Source organism: Tachyglossus aculeatus, chromosome 18, assembly GCF_015852505.1.
Source record: "Tachyglossus aculeatus isolate mTacAcu1 chromosome 18, mTacAcu1.pri, whole genome shotgun sequence".
NCBI classification, from domain to species: Eukaryota; Metazoa; Chordata; class Mammalia; order Monotremata; family Tachyglossidae; genus Tachyglossus; species Tachyglossus aculeatus.
In genome coordinates, this window is record NC_052083.1 from 8,654,547 (window position 1) to 8,679,208 (window position 24,662).

Below are 24,662 nucleotides of genomic sequence, written 5' to 3' on the forward strand. Positions count from 1 at the left end.
GGCCGCCGCGCGCCGTGGTGACGTGTCAGCGAGCCATTGGCCCGTTCCAGCCCGGCTGGGCCAGCCTCGCTCTCTGATTGGTCGCTGGGCAGACTCCGTCCTCCGGCCCTCCCTTCCGGCCGGCCGAGCGGGAGATTTGCCCAGCATCCTCCGCTCCGGGAGGCCCCATCCCCTCCATCACCCCGCGGTGTGTCTATTGAGCGCTTACCGCGTGCACAGCACTGTAGTAAGCGCCCTGGAGACGACCCACCCCACCATTGGCGGGGCCAGGCGTCTCCTCAGGCTGTGATTTGAACCCAGGACCTCGAGGACCGGTCCTTCTCCGGCCCCATCACCCCCGATGGAGCGGTGCCAGGAGGTGAGGGCCCTGCTCAAGGCCTGGGAAGTCGCCTTCCTGCGGGAGCACAAAAGGAAACCCAACAAGGTACGGGATGGAAACTTCCTCAGGTAGTCTGTGCGACCCTGGGGCAAGCAGCAGCGAGGCCCAGTGGGAAGAGCCCGGGCTTGGGGGTCAGAGGTCATGGGTTCAAATTCCGGCCCCGCCACTTGTCAGCCGGGTGACTTTGGGCAAGGCGCTTCACTTCTCAGTCACCTCATCCGGAAAATGGGGATTAATGATGATGATGGCATTTGTTACTTTGGCTTACTATGTGCAAAGCACTGTTGGCTCAGTGGAAAGAGCCCGGGCTTTGGAGTCAGAGATCATGGGTTCAAATCCCGGCCCCGCCAATTGCCAGCTGTGTGACTTTGGGCAAGTCACTTCACTTCTCTGTGCCTCAGTTACCTCATCTGTAAAATGGGGATTAAGACCGTGAGCCCCCCGTGGGACAACCTGATCACCTTGTAACCTCCCCAGTGCTTAGAACAGTGCTTTTCACATAGTAAGCACTTAATAAATGCCATTATCACTGTTCTAAGTGCTAGGGGGGATACAAGGTGATCAGGTTGTCCCACGTGGGGCTTACAGTCATCATCTTCTAGACTGTGAGCCACTGGTGGGTAGGGACTGTCTCTATATGTTGCCAATTTGTACTTCCCAAGCGCTTAGTACAGTGCTCTGCACACAGTAAGCGCTTAATGAATATGATTGATTGATTGATCGATCATCTTCTAGACTGTGAGCCCACTGTTGGGTAGGGATTGTCCCTATATGTTGCCAACTTGTACTTCCCAAGCACTTAGTACAGTGCTCTGCACACAGTAAGCGCTCAATAAATACGATTGATTGATTATCCCCATTTTACAAATGAGGTAACTGAGGCTCCGAGAAGTTAAGTGACTTGCCCAAGGTCACACAACAGACATGTGGCGGGGCTGGGACTCGAACCCATGACCTCTGACTCCAAAGCCCGGGCTCTTTCCACTGAGCCACGCTGCTTCTCTGCGTGGATTAAGTCTGGACTGGGTCTGTGAGCCCCACGTGGGACAACTTGATTACCTTATATCTACCCCAGCGCTTAGAACAGTGCTTTGCACATAGTAAGCGCTTAATAAATGCCATCATTATTATTATTATTATGGGTTCTAATCCCGGCTCCGCCACTCGTCAGCTGTGTGACCTTGGGCAGGTTACTTCACTTCTCTGGGCCTCAATTCCCTCATCTGTAAAATGGGAATGAAGACTGTGAGCCCCACATGGGGCAACCTGATTACCTTGTGTCTACCCCAGTGCTTAGAACAGTGCTTGGCACATAATAAGCACTTAACAAATACCAACATTATTATTATTATTATTCTCTGGGCCTCAGTGACCTCATCTGTAAAATGGGGATGAAGACTGTGAGCCCCATGTGGGATAACCTAATCACCGTGTATCCCCCCCAAGCGCTTAGAATAGTGCTTCGCACATAATAAGTGCTTAACAAGTACCGTCATTATTATTTTTCATTTTTGCAGTCTTTATTGAGCTATTACTGTGTGCAGAGCACTGTACTAAGCGCTTGGAAAGTACAATCCGGCAACAGAGACAATCCCTACCCAACACTGGGCTCCCAGTCTATTCATATCTATTTATTTTATTTTGTTAGTATGTTTGGTTTTGTTCTATGGTTTTGTTCTCTGCCTCCCCCACATATCTGCTATGTGACCTTGGGCAAGTCACTTCACTTCTGTGCCTCAGTTCCCTCATCTGTAAAATGGGGATTAAGACTGTAAGCCCCACATGGGACAACTTCATATCCTTGTGTTCCCCCAGTGCTTAGAACAGTGCTTTACACATAGTAAGCGCCTAACAAATACCAACATTATTATTATTATTATTATTATATAGAGACAGTCCCTACCCAACAGTGGGCTCACAGTCCAGAAGGGGGACACAGAGAACAAAACCAACCATATTAACAAAATAAAATAAATAGAATAGATATGTACAAGTAAAATAAATAGAGTAATAAATATGTACAAACATATACATATATACAGGTGCTGTGGGGAAGGGAAGGAGGTAAGGTGGTGGGGATGGAGAGGGGGACGAGGGGAAGAGGAAGTAGGGGGCCCAGTCTGGGAAGGCTTCCTGGAGGAGGTGAGCTCTCAGTAGGGCCTTGAATCTTCATCCCCATTTTCCAGATGAGGGAACTGAGGCCCAGAGAAGTTAAGTGACCTGCCCAAAGTCACACGGCCGACAAGCGGCGGAGCCGGGATTAGAACCCACAACCCCCAACTCCCCAGTCCGGGCTCTTTCCGCTAAGTCACGCTAACTACACGCCGAGAAACTGTGACTGTGAGCCCACTGTTGGGTAGGGACCGTCTCTCTATGTTGCCAGCTTGGACTTCCCAAGCGCTTAGTCCAGTGCTCTGCACACAGTAAGTGCTCAATAAATACGATTGATTGATTGATTGAGAAACTGGCCACGGATTTCCAGGCACTTCCTGATGCACCGTAGGGACCTGGCAGGAAAAGGGGCAGGGGGGTTGGATTTCAAAGCAGCCCAAGGAGATGCCATTTTTGCTCAGTGGGAGTCAAGTTTTCTTCCACTTGGCCTCAGGAAGAGGACCCTTCCGGACTGCGAGGCGAGAGGGAAGGACGAGCGGAAGCAGGAAACCGCCCGGGACTAAGGGAATCCTGCCCATTGTCCGGGGGCAGGTGTAGACTGTGAGCCCACTTTTTAGACTGCGAGCCCACTGTTGGGTAGGGACCGTCTCTATATGTTGCCAACTTGGACTTCCCAAGTGCTTAGTCCAGTGCTCTGCACACAGTAAGCGCTCAATAAATACGATTGATTGATTGATTGATCTGGATGGAGATCAGACCTTAACCTCTTGGTTGGGTGGGCCTCTTCGGGCTCCTTTCCCCACACAGGCTGGCTCTGGGTGCTCAATTAATATTCAGTCATTCATTCAATTGTATTTATTGAGCGCTTACTGGGTGCGGAGCACTGGACTAAGCGCTTGGGAAGTCCAAGTCGGCCACACAGACTGTGAGCCCGCTGTCAGGTAGGGACCGTCTCTATAGGTTGCCGACTTGGACTTCCCAAGCGCTTAGTACAGAGCTCTGCACACAGTAAGCGCTCAATAAATACGATTGAATGAATGACTGAATATTAATTAGTACAGCTTAGTACAGCACAGCACTCAATAAATACGATTGAATGAATGAATGAAAAAATATGATTGAATGAATGAATGAATGAATGAACACCTAGAGACGGTCCCTACCCAACAGTGGGCTCACAGTCTAGAAGGGGGAGACAGACAACAAGATAAAACATATTAACAAAATAAAGTAAATAGAGTAGATATGTACAAATAAAATAAATAAATAGAGTAATAACCCAGGCCAGGCCTTGGGTTCTAACTCTTCTAGACTGTGAGCCCGCTGTTGGGTCGGGACCGTCTCTATATGTTGCCAACTTGGACTTCCCAAGCGCTTAGTACAGTGCTCTGCACACAGTAAGCGTTGGGTAGGGACCGTCTCTATATGTTGGCAACTTGTACTTCCCAAGCGCTTAGTACAGTGCTCTGCACACAGTAAGTGCTCAATAAATACAGTTGAATGAATGAATGAACATATAGAGACAGTCCCTACCCAACAGTGGGCTCACAGTCTAGAAAGGGGAGACAGACAACAAGACAAAACATATTAACAAAATAAAATAAATAGAATAAATATGTACAAATAAAATAAATAAATAGAGTAATAACCCAGGCCAGGCCGTGGGTTCTAATTCTTCTAGACTGTGAGCCCACTGTTGGGTAGGGACCGTCTCTGTATGTTGCCAACTTGTACTTTCCAAGCGCTTAGTACAGTGCTGTGCACACAGTAAGCGCTCAATAAATACGATTGAATGAGTAATAAATACGTACAAACTCTGTTTGGGATTCATGAAGAAGCCAGTGGAAGCAGCGTGGCTCAGTGGAAAGAGCCCGGGCTTTGGGGTCAGAGGTCATGGGTTCAAATCCCAGCTCCACCAACTGTCAGCCGGGTGACTTTGGGCGAGTCACTTCACTTCTCCGGGCCTCAGTTCCCTCATCTGTAAAATGAGGATTAAAACTGTGAGCCCCCCGTGGGACAACCTGATCACCTTGTAACCTCCCCAGCGCTTAGAGCAGTGCTTTGCACAGAGTAAGCGCTTAACCAATGCCATCATTATTATTATTATAGGACCCAAGCCCTAGGTATCCCTGAATTGCCCTGCTTTTAGCAAGGATGGGACCCCCCACCCCCCGGCTCGTCCAGAGGCAGGTGTCCCCCCCGCGTTCCTGGGAAACCAGGCCCGGACACGAAGGTGATGCTGTGCTGATCTCCATCTGTTTTGATTGTAGGTTGACGTGGAGGCAGCCCCGGACGAGACGAAGGGTCAGTGCCAACTACCGGGGTTTGCCCCATGGGCAGTGGGTCTCTTTGGAAGCAGTGTGGCCCCGTGGAAAGGGCACGGGCACGGGGGGTCAGAGAACCTGGGTTCCAATCTCGACCCCACCGTGTTCCTGCTTGTGTGACTTTGGACCAGTCACTTCTGGCCTTCCCAGACTGAGCCCCTTCCTTCCTCTCCCCCTCGTCCCCCTCTCCATCCCCCCCCCATCTTACCTCCTTCCCTTCCCCACAGCACCTGTATATATGTATATATGTTTGTACATATTTATTACTCTATTTTACTTGTACATGTCTATTCTATTTATTTTATTTTGTTCGTATGTTTGATTTTGTTCTCTGTCTCCCCCATTTAGACTGTGAGCCCACTGTTGGGTAGGGACTGTCTCTATATGTTGCCAACTTGGACTTCCCAAGCGCTTAGTACAGTGCTCTGCACACAGTAAGCGCTCAATAAATACGATTGATTGATTCTCTCTACCCCCGCGCCCTCACCTGCAAAATGGGGATTCAATACCCGTTCTCCCTCCTGTTTAGACCGTGAGCCCCACGCGGGACCTGATTATCTTGTAAATACCTTAGCGCTTAGCGTAGTGTAAGTGCGGAACAAATTCCGCAACTCCTATCATTAATGAATTCACTCATTCATTCAGTCGTATTTATTCATTCATTCATTCATTCAATCGTATTTATTGATTGCTCACTGTGTGCAGAGCACTGCACTAAGTGCCTGGGAAGTCCAAGTCGGCAACATCTAGAGACGGTCCCTACCCAACAGCGGGCTTACGGTCTAGAAGGGGGAGACAGACAACAAAACCAAACATATTAACAAAATAAAATAAATAGAATAAATATGTACAAATAAAATAAAGTAAATATATAGAGTAATAAGTCCGTACAAACATATATACATATATACAGGTGTTGTGGGGAGGGGAAGGAGGTAAGGTGGGGGGGATTCATTCATTCATTCATTCAATCATATTTATTGAGCGCTTACTGTGTGCAGAGCACTGTACTTGAGCGCTTACTGTGTGCAGAGCACTGCACTAAGCGCCTGGGAAGTCCAAGTTGGCAACATCTAGAGACGGCCCCTACCCAACAGCGGGCTCACGGTCTAGAAGGGGGGGACAGACAACAAAACAAAACATGTTGACGGGTGTCAAGTCATCAGAATAAATAGGTGTAAAGCTCAGTGCACGTCATTAACAAAATAAATAGAATAGTAAATAGGTACGAGTAAAATAGAGTAATCAATCTGCACAAACATATATCCAGGTGTTGTGGGGAGCAGAAGGAGGTAGGGCCAGGGGGATGGGGAGGAGGAGAGGAAAAAGGGGGCTCAGTCTGGGAAGGCCTCCTGGGGGAGGTGAGCGCTCAATAGGGCTTTGAAGGGAGGAAGATTATAATTTCTAATGGGGCTGAGGTGGTAATTTGTTCCCTAAGGGGGATTGATCGCAGCGTAGGCAACAAAGCACAGAAGGAGGCAGGCTGGGACTTGTAGTCTTTACGGGCTACACCTCTGGGATATTTTCAGAGCTGATGGGGTAAAGCCACAGCCCAGAAGAGGGGAAAGAGCCTGCAGGAGACTTCTCTTTCCTGCTCTAACGTGGCTCCGATTCCCCTCATCCCCTCCAGAGCTTTATCGGGAATACCGACTGCTAAAGCGAACTCCGAAGCCAACAGCCCTCGCTGAGGCCGGCGACCCCGAACAACCGAGCCCCGCTTTGGAGCAGGAAAACAAGGTGATAAAGAAGAGGACACCTGGGGTGCTCATTTCGGGGGGGGGCTACGGTTTCTCTGTCAGCGTTTGGCATTTCACCTCAGCAAATCCCTTTCTTCTACCAAATCTATTGCCTCTTTGTGGTCCCTCATCCAGTCAATCCCTTCATCCTCCATCCCAGCCTCTGTTACCCCGGCAAATCGAGGCTCCGGTAACTCTGCCCTGAGCTGGGGGTAGGGCAGCCTCTTTGGGAAGGACGGGCGACGACGGCGTCTCTGTGGTGGTGTCCTTTCCCAAGCTCCTCGTAGCACTCAATAAATACGATCGTTTGGTAGAGCCCATCCCTTCAACCGTATGTCAACCTACGAGCTCCGTTAGCCGTCGGGCGTATATCCGTTCTCTTATTTAATTGCCTGCTTCCTTATTTCAAATGACCGGGATCTCCAGTCTGCTTCTGCTAAACAGGACTGGTGGAAAGTTGGCAAAGGAATGGCAGGGAAGGGAAAGAAAAAGCTACATTATCCAGAGAACAACATTCCCTTGGAACCGCATTCCCAGTCTGCCCACCCGGCATGCGAACTGCAATGCTGGCACCCCCGGGGAGGATGGGGATGAGTTTTTAAGCTGACCATTTGGCCGTGCCCTCAGAAAAGGAGAAAAACTGCTCTGATCTCCCTCCGCCGAGCCATCGGGCTCTTCAAGGAGGTTTAGAGGTGTCTCCTCGCAAGCTGGCACCTACATTTAGAAATCCCTCATCAACCTCTGTCTTTCTTTGCTCCCCTCGGGGCGAGGGGCTTTCCCCGCAGTCGCATTCACCTCGAACGGCCCCTGCCCCTCTGGCTTTTCCTCCGCCAAACCCCGTGCCGTCCTCGTTTCCCCCATCTTCCTTTGTTTCCGCTTTCCAGGCGTCGGAGCCAGGCTGCTGGGGTGCCCACCTGAACCGGAATGCGGTTGGAATCCCTCAGCCCGCCCCCCGGGCCGCCCCCCAGGGCTCTGCCCACTATTTTGGAAGGAAACTCAAAGCCAACCTGAAAGCAGTTATCCAGGTGAGTCCCCTAGGGCCTGGTGGGCGATTCCTGTGGTTTGATCGGCCTGCGGGCTGCCTGGCCGGGAGGCACAGAATTCCGGTAGAGAATTCCCTCTGGCCCACTTGCTTTGGGGTCAAAACCAAGTGGGAATGACTTGGTCCCTCCCACAGTTATGCTGGAAGTCAAAGCCCTCCCCACTCCACACACGCACACTCGATTTCGTGAAGCTGAACAGCCTCTCTGATCACCCCGTAAGGGAGTGATAACAACAGCAATAATGATGATGATAATAATGGTGGCATCTGTTAAGTCTCTAGTATGTGCCCAGCACTGTACTAGGTACAAGATAACCAAGCTGGTTTGTCCCTCGTGAGGTCCTCAGTCTAAGGAGATCAGGTATTTCCTCCCCATTTATTAAAAACTACAGGACGGAGAAGTTACGTGGCTTGGCCAAAGTCACCCAAAAGGCAAGGGGCAGCACCAGGATTAGAACCCAGGTCTCCTGGCTCCCATCATCATCATCGTCATCAATCGTATTTATTGAGCGCTTACTATGTGCAGAGCACTGTACTAAGCGCTTGGGAAGTACAAATTGGCAACTTATAGAGACAGTCCCTACCCAACAGTGGGCTCACAGTCTAAAAGGGGGAGACAGAGAACAAAACCAAACATACTAACAAAATAAAATAAATAAAATAGGTATGAACAAGTAGATAGAACAAATAGATATGAACAGCCCAGGCCCGGGCTGTACAGGTGGGTGCCACCTGAAGCCAGTTCCTCCTCCTCCTCCCTCTTCAACCCGTTGACCACAGTGAGCTGAAACAAACAACTTTACAGACCTCCCTCCCCTTGTCTTCGGAGAGCGAGCTATCGGGGCTAGCCTACCGGGAATTCCGCCGGAGGTTTCAAATCCCACCCGTTGAGAGGGCGACGGTTAAGAAGGACTCCTTTCTCTGGCTAAGGAGATGGGATTGCCACCTCAACTTGTCCTCCCCGCTGCCCCTGTCCCCAGGAAGGATCCCTCTCCACCCGGACTCCTCGGCTTCCACGCGGGCGGGCGCAGGAGCAGCCGAGGGCGTTTTCCGTCCACGGATTGGGCCCGGTGACGCCTCCGGCCCCGGTAGAAAGAGCGGCCGGCCCCACTGAAGAAGATGCCATCAGCCTCCGGCCACCCTCCCCTCTCGGGCGGACCGAGGCCGGGCCTCCCGGCGAGGTCGGACCGAACCCCCGGCCCGGCCGGCTCCGGCAGCTGCGGCGTTCCCTAAACCGCCGGTTGAGTTCTCTCGATCCCGGCTGGCTGGAGCGGTGTCAGAACGGGACCGGGGAGAGGAGGCTGGGGAGAGAGGCCCCCCCAAGCCCCCGAACTAGGCCTGAGGGCCCTTCCCCGCCAGGCGGGGAGACCCCCGGGTCCCGCGATTTGGCTGAAAAGCCGCCCCGACCTGCCCCCGAGGCCCCGGGAGCCGGTCCCATCGCTAGCGAGGCGGAGACGGTGCCACCGTGTACCGGCCCCGGGGAAGGAGAAGCGTCTTCCGTGCTCCAAGGCAGGTGTAGGCCAAGGCCTCCCGCGGCCAAGAAGAGACAGAGAGAGAGTGGAGAGGAAGAGGAGGCCGCAGCTCCAAAGCGACACAGGAAGAGTCCGGGGAGCCGGGACCGGCGAGCCTCCGACCGCAGCGGGCGGCGCGGCAAGAAGCCCGTCCAGATGGCAGCCCCGGAGGCGGAGGAAGACCTCCTGGGAGAGGTTGCGGGGGAGAATGCCCCCCGGCCCCTCGCCAGGGTTGGCACCCCCAGGTACTTCCCCGTGGAGGGGCGGGGGGTCTTGGGGGGGGGTCTCTCGATCTCAGGGTGAGACTTTGTCAAGCCACCTAGGTAAGACCACAGTCCCCACGAGCTCCTGGCTTTCAAAACAGAAGAAGCTTCGACCACAGACCCTCATTTTTTGTTGTTGTTGTTAATGGTAGATGTTTAAGCTGTCACTGTGTGGTAAGCCCTGGGGTGGAAACAAGATCATCAGGTTGGACAGAGTCCCTGTCCCCCACGGGGCTCCCAGTCTTCATCCCCATTTCACAGATGAGGTAACCGGGGCACAGAGAAGTTTAGGGACAGGTCCTGCTGTCCACTGGGCCTCGCTACGTCCTCGGCAGAGGAACCGGCGGCCCCTGAGCTCGCAACCCCTCCCCTGTTATTTTACTTGTACATAGCTATTCTATTTATTTTATTTTGTTAGTATGTTTGGTTTTGTCTCCCCCTTTTAGACTGGGAGCCCACTGTTGGGTAGGGACTGTCCCTATATGTCGCCAATTTGTACTTCCCAAGCGCTTAGTACAGTGCTCTGCACACAGTAAGCGCTCAATAAATACGATTGATGATGATGATGGGTGGGTCTCTTCCAGGGCAGCCCCCAAGGCGAGCGGTAATTTCGTCCGGCTCAACATGAAGAAGAAGCGTTACGTGAAGGGCAACGCACTGAGGGGCAACCTCCTCCGCAAGCAGGTAAGCGACCGGCCCCGGACTGGGACGGCTGCCTCGGTTGCCGCCCGGGGCCGGTGGGCCGAGACCCGCCCCGGCTTCCCTCCTGAGTTGTGCGCACCTTCCCACCCCTTCTCCTCCTCAGGTGTGGAAGCAGAAGTGGCAGAAGAAAGGCCAGCAGTTCGGGGGAGGAGGCTCGCCCAGCGGCCGCGGAAACGACGACGCCTGCTTCCGCTGTGGGGAACGGGGACACTGGGCCGCTCGGTGCCGGCGGAGAGGTGACGCCTCGAGGCGGGGAGGGCCCGGGTTCGAAACCTCCCCAGGGAAAGAGACAGGCATCCCGACGCGCCTCTGGCTTGACGCGGCTGGAATCCGGATTGGGGCTCGTGGGGGGCTTCCCGGAAGGCCACCGGGCCACGGCGGGACCCCGCGTTCATTCGGTCGGATTTATTGAGCGCTTACTGGAGTTGTGTGGTGAAAATCGAGAAGCTATGGAGGATGTATATATGTTTGTACATATTTATTCCTCTATTTATTTTACTTGTACATATCCATTCTATTTATTTTGTTAAGATGTTTGGTTTTGTTGTGTGTCTCCCCCTTCTAGACTGTGAGCCCACTGTTGGGTAGGGACTGTCTCTATATGTTGCCAACTTGGACTTCCCAAGCGCTTAGTGCAGTGCTCTGCACAAAGTAAGCGCTCAATAAATGCGATTGATTAGTACAGTGCTCTGCACACAGTAAGCACTCAATAAATCCGATTGATTGATTGATTGATGGGGAAGAGTGGATGTGAATAGGAAAAGCAGCGTGGCTCGGTGGAAAGAGCCTGGGCTTTGGAGTCAGAGGTCATGGGTTTGAATCCCAGCTCCGCCAACTGTCAGCTGGGGGACTTTGGGCAAGTCACTCCACTTCTCTGGGCCTCATGTCCCTCATCTGGAAAATGGAGATGAAGACTGTGAGCCCCCCGCCCCGTGGGACAACCTGATCTCCTTGTAACCTCCCTGGTGCTTAGAACAGTGCTTTGCACATAGTAAGCGCTTAATAAATGCCGTCATTATTATTATTATTATAACTGTGTGCAAAAATGCCATCATTATTATTATTACTGTGTGCAAAGCACTGTACTGAGCGCTTGGGAGGGGCTGACAATAACCAGATACATTTTAGTTTACTTGTACATATCTATTCTATTTATTTTATTTTGTTAGTATGTTTGGTTTTGTTCTCTGTCTCCCCCTTTTATAAAAGACTGTGAGCCCACTGTTGGGTAGGGACTGTCTCTATATGTTGCCAACTTGTATTTCCCAAGCGCTTAGTACAGTGCTCTGCACACAGTAAGCGCTCAGTAAATACGATTGATTGATTGATTGATTTCCTCCCCACAATGAGTTTACAGCCTAGACGGGGAGACAGACATTAATATAAATAAATTGACGGATCTGTACCTCATGGAAAAGGTCCTTGTGGGTCTGGTACCTCCTGCATCTCCATCTCAGAAAGTGGGGGTCCTGGCATCCGTCGGTCAACTGATCGTATTTATTGAGCGCTTGCTGTGTGCCTTCAATCAATCAATTGCATTTATTGAGCGCTTACTATATGCAGTGCACTGTACTAAGTGCATTCGGTGGTATTTGTTGAGCACTTACAGTGCAGTGCCCTGCTGAGCGCTGTCAATCATAATAATAATGGCATTTGTTAAGCGCTTACTATGTGCAAAGCACTGTTCTAAGCGCTGAGGGGGATACAAGGTGATCAGGTTGTCCCACGTGGGGCCCACAGTCTTCATCCCCATTTTCCAGATGAGGGAACTGAGGCCCAGAGAAGTGAAGGGACTTGCCCAAAGCCACCCAGCTGATGGTTGGCGGAGCCGGAATTTGAACCCACGGCCTCTGACTCCAAAGCCCGGGCTCTTTCCACTGAGCCACGCCGCTTCTCCATCAGATTTATCGAGCGCTTACCGTGGGTGATGCACTGTACTTAGCGCCGTCAGTCGTGTTTTGTTGAGTGCCTCCTGTGCGCTGCGCACTCTGCTAAGCATTTTCAGTTGTGATCGAGCGTTTCCCGGGTGCGGAGCGCTGTGCTAAGCTCTTGGAAGAGTACTGTATGACCGAGTCCCTGCCCTCAACAAGCTGACGGTCGAGCGTGGAGTTGTGTGGGGAAATTTTGCCTGTCTGTGATAGCAGGGTGCTTTCCTGCAGGACCCCCCTCGCACCAGCTGCCTGAGCAGGAGGGTTGTCTTGCCCAGGAAGAGCCCCCGTTGCCCACCCTGGAGGAGGTGGCCCAGAGGACCAGCACGGCATATCGCAAGATCCCTGGTGAGTATGTCTTTTTTTTCTTTTTTATGGCATTCAAGCGCTTAGTACAGTCTCTGCACACAGTAAGCGCTCTATAAATATGATTGAATGAATTTAAGTGCTCGCTATGTGCCTAAGCGCTGGGGTAGATGCTAATCAGGCTGGACACAGTCCCCGTCCCATATGGGAGAAGCAGCGTGGCTCAGTGGAAAGAGCCCGGGTTTTGGAGTCAGAGGTCATGGGTTCAAATCCCGGCTCCGCCAATTGTCAGCTGGGTGACTTTGGGCGAGTCACTTCACTTCTCTGGGCCTCAGTTCCCTCATCTGGAAAATGGGGATTAAGACCGTGGGACGACCTGATCACCTTGTAACCTCCCCAGCGCTTAGAACAGTGCTTTGCACATAGTAAGTGCTTAATAAATGCCATTATTATTATTATTATTATTATATGGGGCTCGTAGTCTTCATCCCCGTGGTGCAGATGAGGTAACTGAGGCCAAGAGGCATGAAGTGACTTGCCCAAGGTCACACAGCAGACGAGTGGCGGAGCTGGGATTAGAACCCAGGTCCTTCCGACTCCCAAGCCCGTCTACAATAATAATAATAATAATAATAATAATAATAATAATAATGGCATTTGTTAAGCGCTTACTATGTGTGAAGCGCTGTTCTAAGCGCTGGTGGGGGGATACAAGGTGATCAGGTTGTCCCACATGGGGCTCACAGTCTTAGTCCCCATTTTCCAGATGAGGGAACTGAGGCCCAGAGAAGTTCAGTGACTTGCCCAAAGTCACACAGCTGACAAGAGAAGCAGTGTGGCTCAGTGGAAAGAGTCAGGCTTTGGAGTCAGAGGTCATGGGTTCAAATCCCGGCTCCGCCACTTGTCAGCTGGGTGACTTCGGGCAAGTCACTTCACTTTTCTGGGCCTCAGTTCCCTCATCTGTAAAATGAGGATGAAGACTGTGAGCCCCCCATGGGACAACCTGATCACCTTGTAACCTCCCCGGCGCTTAGAACAGTGCTTTGCACACAGTAAGCGCCTAAATACCATCATTATCATTATTATTATTTCCCCCGAGCCTCGTCCGCGACTCCGCTTCCTGGTCTCCCTGACTTCACGTTCCAGACGTTAAAGTCCGGGCTGGGGTGACTGGTCTGTCACAGGATCCCCCCTTCCCTCCCTTCCCATCTTCATCATCAGTCGGATTTATTGAGCGCTTACTGTGTGCAGAGCACTCTACTAAGCGCTTGGGAAGTACAAGTTGGCACCATCTGACCTCCCTCACTCTTCCCCCCCGCCCTGCCCCGCTTGGCGACAGAGATTTGGGGCCCGTGGGGGTACAACCGGGTGTCCTGCTCACCTTCCTTCGCACATAGTAAGCGCTTAATAAATGCCGTTATCATTATTATTATTATTATTATTATTCTAGCGGGTGACGAGGGGACCGGGCTGACGGGGTCGGAACTGCTGGTGCCCACAGATCGCCCGCCTTACGTCGCTCCCACCCCACCCCCGGCCATGAAGCCGCTCTATGGCCTGGGTCCCTCCGGGCAGGTGAAAGGTGAGCACCCATCCCGCGACTCTTGAGGTGGCGTCTGTCCTCTCCCCTTTCCCCTTTGATTTTGTGGAGCAAAGCCACGGCGCTGCAAACAGCGGCCTATAAAATGGCTCTTCCCGGGGCAGCCCGTAACCCCGAGCGCCGCCCCCATCCTGGAGACCGTGTCCCTTTGCGAGGGGAAACCGATCCCTCCCCGCCGAGGCGTTGACCGCTCGTGTCCGGCAGAAACCCCGGCCGAGGTGTTCGAAGCCCTGTCGCAGCTCGGCCACCGAAACTTCCGTCCCGGACAAGAGGCCGCCATCATGCGCGTCCTCTCTGGTGAGTCCTGTTTTCCCCTCAACCCACCCAGTAGCCGCACGCGCTGTCCCTAAAACCGAGAGGTTGTGATTTGGGGGGCCGAGGGAGGGTCTTTGGTGATTCTGATCCCTCTGGGCAGCACCCACCCAGCTTTCCTGACCACTCCCCACCCCCTTTTTGTTGTTTTTTGTGTATTTATTTGTTCTAATGGTATTTGTGAAGCCCTTGCTGTGTGCCGGGCGCCGTTCTGAGCTCCGGAACAGATACCAGATAGGTTGGACTCAGTCCCTATCCCACATAGGGCCCACAGCCTTATCACCATTTTGCGGATGAGGTACCTGAGAGGGGGAAGTGACTTCCCCAAGGTCACGCAGCAGACCGGTGGCGGAGCCGGGATTAGAACCGAGGTCCTGCTCGCTCCCGGGCCTGTGCTCTATCCACTAGACCGGGCCTCTTCTCAAATCTTGGGATCCTCCCTCCGCTTGGAAATCGGGGGGGGTTAGGGCGGAGTGTGGGAGGTTGGTGGAAAGCTTGGGGTGCCCTTTGAGGAAGGCACCCAGCTGGCATATTCTGTGCCCTCTGCAGAAGCCCAGCCCCTGGACAAGCATCAGGGAAGAAAGGGGGGAGAACCGGGATTGGGAATGTCGACTGAGGTGGACCTGTGGGCAGCGCTGCCCCCGACCCAAGGTGCCCTGGGTCGGTCGCTCACTCACCCGGGTCTGTTTGGTTCAGGCCTCTCCACGCTGGTGGTGCTGCCCACGGGCACGGGGAAGTCCCTGTGCTACCAGCTGCCGGCCCTGCTGTATGCCCGGCGCAGCCCCTGTGTCACTCTGGTTGTGTCTCCGCTCGTCTCACTCATGGACGACCAGGTGAGGCCTCGGACGCTCCCTCAGCCCCTGTCCCGGGGGGTGAGGAACGTCACTCCCCTGACCCTGCGCCTTCATCACCTTCGCCCCCCACCACCGATTTTTCAAGTATCTCCCTGGGCCTCTTGCGACTGTGAGCCCACTGTTGGGTAGGGACTGTCTCTATATGTTGCCAACTTGTACTTCCCAAGCGCTTGGTACAGTGCTCTGCACAAAGTAAGCGCTCAATAAATACGACTGATTGATTTTCAGCTTTGCCTGGATCCCCAAATCCTCCCCCGACAATGTCCATTCCCTTGTCCAGATTTCCAGTGGGGTTAAAGGGCCTCACCTCTAAGGACTTTGCGTTCAACTCACCTTCATCAACTCTTCATCACCTTCCCCGCCCCCCCGCCACCACCAATTTTTCAAGTATCTCCCTGGACCTCTTGCGCAGTGCTCTGCACACAGTAAGCGCTCAGTAAATACGATTGAATGAACGAATGAATTTTCAGCTTTGTCTGGATCCCCAAATCCCCCGACAACGTCCATTCCCTTGTCCAGATTTCCGGTGGGGTTAAAGGGCCTCACCTCTAAGGACTTTGCGTTCAACTCTGTTTCTCCCCAGTTAGTACCCCTGGCCCCAGAGAGCTAAAAGAGGATACGTAGCTGCTCTTTTATAATAATAATGGCATTTGTTAAGCGCTTACTACATGCCAGGCACTGTTCTAAGCGCTGGGGAGGATACAAGGTGATCAGACTGCCCCACACGGGGCCCACAGTCCTCATCCCCATTTTACGGAGGCCCAGAGAAGTGAAGTGACTTGCCCAAAGACATAGCTGCTCTGTATAATAATGATGGCATTTGTTAAGCGCTTACTACGTGCCAAGCACTGTTCTAAGCGCTGGGGAGGATACAAGGTGATCAGGCTGCCCCACATGGGGCCCACAGTCCTCATCCCCATTTTACTGAGGCCCAGAGAAGTGACTTGCCCAAAGGCATAGCTGCTCTGTGTAATAATGATGGCATTTGTTAAGCGCTTACTACGTGCCAAGCACTGTTCTAAGCACTGGGGAGGATACAAGGTGATCAGGCTGCCCCACATGGGGCCCACAGTCCTCATCCCCATTTTACTGAGGCCCAGAGAAGTGAAGTGACTTGCCCAGAGTCACCCAGCCGACAAGTGGCGGAGCCGGGATTTGAACCCGTGACCTCTGACTCCCAAGCCCGGGCTCTTTCCACTGAGCCACGCTGCTTCTCTCTGTGGGATCCTAGAACTCCCCACGCGGGGATCTGACTACTAGAGAAGCAGCGTGGCTCAATGGAAAAGAGCCCGGGCTTTGGAGTCAGAGGTCATGGGTTCAAATCCCGGCTCTGCCACTTGTCAGCTGTGTGACTTTGGGCAAGTCACTTCACTTCTCTGGGCCTCAGTGACCTCATCTGGAAAATGGGGATGAAGACCGTGAGCCCCACGTGGGACAACCTGATTACCTTGTAACCTCCCCAGCGCTTAGAACAGTGCTCTGCACATAGTAAGCGCTTAATAAATACGACTGAATGAATGAATAAATGCCATTATTATTAGGAAAGTGGGATGAGGTGATGGCAGGAGATTCCCGGGGGTGCAGTCGAAAGTGGCGGCCCAAGGGGCCGGGAACTGTTCCCGTCCCCGGGTGGGGCTTGGCGACTGTGAGCCCACTGTTGGGTAGGGACTGGCTCTATATGTTGCCATCTTGTACTTCCCAAGCGCTTAGTACAGTGCTCTGCACACAGTAGGCGCTCAATAAATACGATTGAATGATTGATTGGGGTGGTGGTTCAGTGTTATCGTGTCCTTCGAACCCGTCAGGTGTCGGGGTTACCTCCCGGGCTGAGAGCCGCCTGCGTCCACTCCAACATGTCCAAGAAGCAGAGGGATTTGGCCATGGAGAAGGTGAGCGGGTGAGGGCCTCTGAGGGGGAATGGGAAACGGCGGGCCCTGCAACTTCACTATAATAATAATAATAATAATGGCATTTATTAAGCGCTTACTACGTGCAAAGCACTGTTCTAAGCTCTGGGGAGGTTACAAGGAGATCAGGTTGTCCCACAGGGCGCTCACAGCCCTAATCCCCACTTTACAGAAGAGGGAACTGAGGCCCAGAGAAGTGAAGTGACTTGCCCAAAGTCACCCAGCTGACAATTGGCAGAGCTGGGATTCGAACCCATGACCCCTGACTCCAAAGCCTGGGCTCTTCCCACTGAGCCATGCTGCTTCTCTAATAATGATGGTTTATTAAGCGCTTACTACGTGCAAAGCACTGTTCTAAGCGCTGGGGAGATTGTGAAATGATCAGATTGTCCCACGGGGGACTCACAGTCTTCATCCCCATTTTACAGGTGAGGGAACTGAGGCCCAGAGCAGTGAAGTGACTTGCCCAAAGTCACCCAGCTGACAATTGGCAGAGCTGGGATTTGAACCTATGACCCCTTACTCCAAAGCCCAGGCTCTTTCCACTGAGCCACGCTGCTTCTCTAATAATGATGGCATTTATTAAGCGCTTACTATGTGCAAAGCACTGTTCTAAGCGCTGGGGAGATTATAAAATGATCAGATTGTCCCACGGGGGACTCACAGTCTTCATCCCCATTTTACAGAAGAGGGAACTGAGGCCCAGAGAAGTGAAGTGACTTGCCCAAAGTCACCCAGCTGACAATCGAACCCATGACCCCTGGCTCCAAAGCCCGGGCTCTTTCCACTGAGCCACGCTGCTTCTCTAATAATGATGACATTTATTAAGCGCTTACTATGTGCAAAGCACTGTTCTAAGCGCTGCGGAGGTTACAAGGTGATCAGGTTGTCCCACGGGGGGCTCACAGACTTCAACCCCATTTCACAGATGAGGGGACTGAGGCCCAGAGAAGTGAAGTGACTTGCCCAAAGTCACCCAGCTGACAGTTGGCAGAGCCGGGATTCAAACCCATGACCTCTGACTCCAAAGCCCGGGCTCTTTTTCCCCCCATCCACTGTCATTTTCCGAGCTACCCCTTTGGGATGGCAATTATCCTAGGACAACTGGAGGAGCAACGAGGAGCCTTGGGAGCTACCGGCTCTTCCATCCCCATGGCTTGGGGCAGGGCTCACTGACTCACTGACTTCAGCGCTTAGAACAGTGTTTTGCACATAGTAAGCGCTTAATAAATGCCATCATCATTATTATTATTATTATTATTATAAACCCAGGCAAGCGTTCAATCCATCAGTTAATCATCATCATCATCATCAACCGTATTTATTGAGCGCTTACTATGTGCAGAGCACTGTACCAAGCGCTTGGGAAGTACAAATTGGCAACATAATCAGTCAAGAGTATTTATGGGTTTTTAGAGAAGCAGCGTGGCTCAGTGGCGGGGCCGGGATTCGAACCCGGGACCCCCGACCCCAAAGCCCGGGCTCTTTCCACTGAGCCAAGCCGCTTCCCTTTAGAGAGCAGACCCTAAAACCTACGGTTCAACGATCCGGTTGGACGCCGAGGGCGGGGTGCGTGTCTACCGACGCCGGGGTCGGACTCTCCCAAGCGCTTTAGTCCAGTGCTCGGCACGCTCGGTAAATATCGTCTATGTTGCCGACTTCCCAAGCGCTTAGTACAGTGCTCTGCGCACAGTAAGCGCTCGGTAAATACGATTGAATGAACGAACGGGCACCCGTTGAGGTGTGTATTCATTCATTCATTCATTCATTTTATTTTATTTTGTTGGTATGTTTGGTTCTGTTCTCTGTCTCCCCCTTTTAGACTGTGAGCCCACTGTTGGGTAGGGACTGTCTCTATGTGATGCCAATTTGTACTTCCCAAGCGCTTAGTACAGTGCTCTGCACATAGTAAGCGCTCAATAAATACGATTGATTGATTGATTCATTCATTCATTCATTCATTCATTCAGTGAATGAATTCATTCATTCATCATCCTTTTCCCATCCCACAGAAGTGATGTTACCTGCAAAACTCAAAAGTGTTTGTTCATATTTGTCTTGCCCAGTCTATGTCTCAGAGCTGAATGTGGAACTCACTAGATGTGAGTTCCACCTTCCCTCCTTCCCTTCCCCACAGCACCTGTATATATGTATATATGTTTGTACGGATTTATTACTCTATTTATTTTACTTGTACATATCTATTCTATTTATTTTATTTGGTCAGTATGTATGGTTTTGTTCTCTGTCTCCCCCTTTTAGACTGTGAGCCCGCTCTTGGGTAGGGACCGTCTCTATATGTTGCCAACTTGTACTTCCCAAGCGCTTAGTACAGTGCTCTGCACACAGAGTCCGAGTCCGGTTGCTCTGCACACAGTAAGTGCTCAATAAATACGGATTGATTGATTGATTGACTCGGAGTTCCCAAGCGCCGAGTCTGGTTACTCTGCACACAGTAAGCGCTCAATAAATACGATTGATTGATTGATTGATTGACTGACTCGGACTTCCCAAGCGCCGAGTCCGGCTGCTCTGCACACAGTAAGCGCTCAATAAATACGATTGATTGATTGATTGATTGAACTAAGCGCCCGGGAAGGACAAGTTGGCAACTGGTAGGTGAGTGACGGGGGTCGCGTCCCTCGCAGGTGAAAGCCGGGCAGGTCGAGGTGCTGCTGCTGTCCCCCGAAGCCGTGGTCGGGGCCGGGGCGGGGGGCACCAGCTGCCTCCCCGCCGCGGCCCAGATGCCCCCCTTGGCCTTCGCCTGCGTCGACGAGGCTCACTGCCTCTCCCGGTGGTCCCACAACTTTCGACCCTGCTACCTGAGGCTCTGCAAGGTGAGCGGCGGGCCCGGCGGGCGCGCGGAGGCCTGGCGGCGGGGGGAAACTGAGGACGACGGGCCGCGGGGGGCCCGGCCACCGAAAACCGGGCTGGGAACCTCTGGGAGCCCCGTGGCGTTTGTCTTCCGGACTCCGTTCGTTCAGTCGTATTTATGGAGCGCTTGCTGTGTGCAGAGCAGCCGGACTCAATCAATCAATCATATTTATTGAGCGCTTACTGTATGCAGAGCAACCGGACTCGGCGCTTGGGAAGTCCAAGTCCATCAATCAATCAATCGTATTTATTGAGCTCTTACTATGTGCAGAGCAACTGGACTCAGCACTTGGGAAGTCCAAGTCAGTCAATCAATCAATCCATATTTATTGAGCGCTTACTGTATGCAGAGCAACCGGACTCGGCGCTCGGGAAGTCCAAGTCAGTCAATCAATCAATCGTATTTATTGAGCGCTTACTGTGTGCAGAGCAGCCGGACTCGGCGCTTGGGAAGTCCAAGTCAGTCAGTCAATCAGTCTGTATTTATTGAGCGCTTACTGTGTGCAGAGCAACCGGACTCAGCGCTTGGGAATCCAAGTCAATCAGTCAATCAATCGTATTTATTGAGCGCTTACTGTGTGCAGAGCAACCGGACTCGGCGCTTGGGAAGTCCAAGTCAATCAATGAATCAATCAGTCAGTTGTATTTATTGAGCACTTACTGTGTGCAGAGCAACCGGACTCAGCGCTTGGGAAGTCCAAGTCCATCAATCAATCAATCAATCGTATTTATTGAGTGCTTACTGTGTGCAGAGCAACTAGACGCAGCGCTTGGGAAGTCCAAGTCCATCAATGAATCAATCAATCAATTGTATTTATTGAGCGCTTACTGTGTGCAGAGCAACCGGACTCGGTGCTTGGGAAGTCCAAGTCAGTCAATCAATCCGTATTTATTGAGCGCTTACTGTGTGCAGAGCAACCGGACTCAGCGCTTGGGAATCCAAATCAATCAATCAATCAATCAATTGCATTTAGTGAGCGCTTACTGTGTGCAGAGCAACCGGACTCAGCGCTTGGGAAGTCCAAGTCAATCAATGAATCAGTCAGTTGTATTTATTGAGCACTTACTGTGTGCAGAGCAACCGGACTCAGCGCTTGGGAAGTCCAAGTCAGTCAATTTATCAATCAATCGTATTTACTGAGCACTTACTGTGTGCAGAGCAACCGGACTCGGCGCTTGGGAAGTCCAAGTCAATGAATCAATCAGTCAGTTGTATTTATTGAGCGCTTACTGTGTGCAGAGCAACCGGACTCGGCACTTGGGAAGTCCAAGTCAATCAATTTATCAATCAGTTGTATTTACTGAGCGCTTACTGTGTGCAGAGCAACCGGACTCGGCGCTTGGGAAGTCCAAGTCATTCAATCAATCAATCCTATTTATTGAGCGCTTACTGTGTGCAGAGCAACCGGACTCGGCGCTTGGGAAGTCCAAGTCCAACAATCAATCAGTCAATCAGTCGTATTTATTGAGCGCTTACTGTGTGCAGAGCAACCGGACTAAGTGCCTGGGAAGTCCAAGACAATCAATCAGTCGTATTTATTGAGCACTTACTGTGTGCAGAGCAACCGGACTCAGTGCTTGGGAAGTCCAAGTCAATCAATCTATCAGTTGTATTTATTGAGTGCTTACTGTGTGCAGAGCACTGTACTAAGCACTTGGGAAGTCCAAGTTGGCAACATAAAGTGCTTCATGCGGTGCTCTGTGCTCAGGAAGCGCTCAATAAATATGATTGAATGAATGAAGTGCACAGCAGCCGAGTGGCAGGGCCGAGAGCGCTCTGCATACAGGAAGCGCTCAATAAATACGATCAAATGAATGAATGAAGTGCACAGCAGACGAGTGGCAGGGCCGAGATTAGAATCTGTGACCTGTCATCGTTGTATTGTACTCGGCTGAGTGCTTCGTGCGGTGCTCTGTGCGCAGGAGGTGCTCAGTAAATATGATTGAATGAATGAATGAAGTGAAGTGCACAGCAGACGAGTGGCAGGGCCGAGAGCGCTCTGCACACAGGAAGCGCTCAATAAATACGATCGAATGAATGAATGAAGTGCACAGCAGACAAGTGGCAGGGCCGAGAGCGCTCTGCACACAGGAAGCGCTCAATAAATACAATCGAATGAATGAATGAAGCGCACAGCAGACGAGTGGCAGGGCCGAGAGTGCTCTGCACACAGGAACGCTCAATAAATATGATTGAATGAATGAAACAAGTGCACAGCAGACGAGTGGCAGGGCCGAGAGCGCTCTGCACACAGGAAGCGCTCAATAAATACGATCGAATGAATGAATGAAGTGCACAGCAGACGAGTGGCAGGGCCGAGAGCGCTCTGCACACAGGAAGCGCTCAGTAAATACGATCGAATGAAGTGCACAGCAGATGAGTGGCAGGGCCGAGATTAGAATCCGTGACCTGTCATTGTTGTATTGTACTCGCCTGAGTGCTCCGTGCGGTGCTCTGCACGCGGGAAGCGCTCAATAAATACGATTGAATGAATGAAACAAGTGCACAGCAGACGAGTGGCAGGGCCGAGAGTGCTCTGCACACAGGAAGCGCTCAATAAATATGATTGAATGAATGAAACAAGTGCACAGCAGACGAGTGGCAGGGCCGAGAGTGCTCTGCACACAGGAAGCGCTCAATAAATATGATTGAATGAATGAAACAAGTGCACAGCAGATGAGTGGCAGGGCCGAGAGCGCTCTGCACACAGGAAGCGCTCAATAAATACGATTGAATGAATGAATGAAGTGCACAGCAGATGAGTGGCAGGGCTGATATTAGAATCCGTGACTTGTCATCGTTGTATTGTACTCGGCTGAGTGCTCCGTGCGGTGCTCTGCGCGCGGGAGGCGCTCAATAAATAACGATTGAGTGAAAGGATGAGCTTCCAGCTCCCAGTCCCTTGCTGTGTTTGTGTGCGTGCCCCCTCAGGTGCTGCGTGAGCGCCTTGGGGTGCGCTGCTTCCTGGGCCTCACAGCCACAGCCACCAGGGCCACGGCCAGGGACGTGGCCCGGCACCTGGGAACCCCGCAGGGGCCGCAGGCGGGCGGGCACCTGGCCGCCGCCGCCGCCGCCGTCCCCCCAAACCTGCACCTCTCCGTTTCCACGGACAGAGACAAGGATCAGGTAAGAGCCCGGCCCCTCCGCGAGGCCCCTGTCCATTTCCTTCTCTCATTCATCCATTCAGTCCTATTTATTGAGCGCTTACTGTGTGCAATCAATCAATCAATCAATCGTATTTATTGAGCACTTACTATGTGCAGAGCACTGTATTAAGCGCTTGGGAAGTACAAATTGGCAACACATAGAGACAGTCCCTACCCAACAGTGGGCTCACAGTCTAAAAGGGGGAGACAGAGAACAGAACCAAACATACCAACAAAATAAAATAAATAGGATCGAAATGTACAAGCAAAATAAATAAATAAATAAATAGAGTAATAAATATATATACAGGTGCTGTGGGGAACGGAAGGAGGTAAGAGGGGGGGATAGAGAGGGGGACGAGGGGGAGAGGAAGGAAGGGGCTAGTGGACTATGCAGAGCACTGGACTGTGTGCTTGGGAAGTACATTTCCCCAGACTGAGCCCCCGCCTTACCTCCTTCCCCTCCCCAATTCATTCATTCATTCATTCAGTCAGTCGGTCCTATTTATTGAGCGCTTCCTGTGTGCAGAGCACTGGACTAAGCACTTGGGAAGTACATTTCCCCAGACTGAGCCCCCGCCTTACCTCCTTCCCCTCCCCAATTCTTTCATTCATTCATTCATTCAGTCTTATTTATTGAGCGCTTACTGTGTGCAGAGCACTGGACTAGGCACTTGGGAAGAACAAGTTGGCCACATTCATTCATTCATTGAGTTGTATTTATTGAGCGCTTACTGTGTGCTCTGCACTGTACTAAGCACTTAGGAAGTACATTTCCCCAGACTGAGCCCCCTCCCCCCCCCCCATCCCCCCCCCCACTCCGGCCTTACCTCTTTCCCCTCCCCAATTCATTCATTCATTCTTTCATTCAGTCCTATTTATTGAGCGCTTACTGTGTGCAGAGCACTGGACTAGGCGCTTGGGAAGTCCATTTCCCCAGACTGAGCCCCCTCCTCCCCCTCCTCATCCCCCCCCCACCTTACCTCCTTCCCCTCCCCAATTCATTAATTCATTCAATCGTATTTATTGAGCGCTTACTGTGTGCAGAGCACTGGACTAAGCACTTGGGAAGTACATTTCCCCTTCCTCTCCCCCCCCCCCCCCGCCTTACCTCCTTCCCCTCCCCACAGCACCTGTATATATGTTTGTATATGTATATATGTTTGTACTCTATACTCTATTACTCTATTTATTTTACTTGTACATATCTATTCTATTTATTTTATTTTAGCCCCCCTCTCCTATTTCCCAGAGTTGAGTTTATGCCTCACTAGTGGTGATATTTATTATTTTATAAAATATATAAATATAAAATATTTATTGTATTTTGTGAATATGTTCTGTTTCATTGTCTGTCTCCCCCTTCTAGACTGTGAGCCCGCTGTCGGGTAGGTACTGTCTCTAGACGTTGCCAACTTGGACTTCCCAAGCGCTTAGTACAGTGCTCTGCACACAGTAAGCGCTCAATACATACGATTGAATGAATGACCTTGTACTTCCCAAGTGCTTAGTGCAGTGCTCTGCACACAGTAAGCGCTCAATACATACGACTGAATGAATGAATGAACGAACTTGTACTTCCCAAGTGCTTAGTCCAGTGCTGTGCACACAGTAAGCGCTCAATAAATACGATTGAATGAATGAATGAACTTGTACTTCCCAAGT

The 24,662-nt window shown here is 51.7% G+C and overlaps 1 protein-coding gene across 1 annotated transcript in view; it reads left to right on the top strand.

The window, feature by feature from the left end:
- The first annotated feature begins 208 nt into the window (after positions 1-208).
- RECQL4 (RecQ like helicase 4) overlaps positions 209-24,662 on the top strand; it is a 43,233-nt gene continuing 18,779 nt past the window's right edge. The window contains exons 1-14 of the mRNA XM_038759986.1: positions 209-424; positions 4,762-4,795; positions 6,446-6,552; positions 7,436-7,576; positions 8,574-9,349; positions 9,952-10,051; positions 10,173-10,305; positions 12,229-12,345; positions 13,754-13,885; positions 14,108-14,200; positions 14,912-15,048; positions 16,875-16,958; positions 19,625-19,813; positions 22,783-22,977. Of these exons, the coding sequence (XP_038615914.1) occupies positions 341-424; positions 4,762-4,795; positions 6,446-6,552; positions 7,436-7,576; positions 8,574-9,349; positions 9,952-10,051; positions 10,173-10,305; positions 12,229-12,345; positions 13,754-13,885; positions 14,108-14,200; positions 14,912-15,048; positions 16,875-16,958; positions 19,625-19,813; positions 22,783-22,977 (2,322 nt within the window). The 5' untranslated portion in view covers positions 209-340. The remainder of the gene's footprint in view (positions 425-4,761; positions 4,796-6,445; positions 6,553-7,435; positions 7,577-8,573; positions 9,350-9,951; positions 10,052-10,172; positions 10,306-12,228; positions 12,346-13,753; positions 13,886-14,107; positions 14,201-14,911; positions 15,049-16,874; positions 16,959-19,624; positions 19,814-22,782; positions 22,978-24,662) is intronic.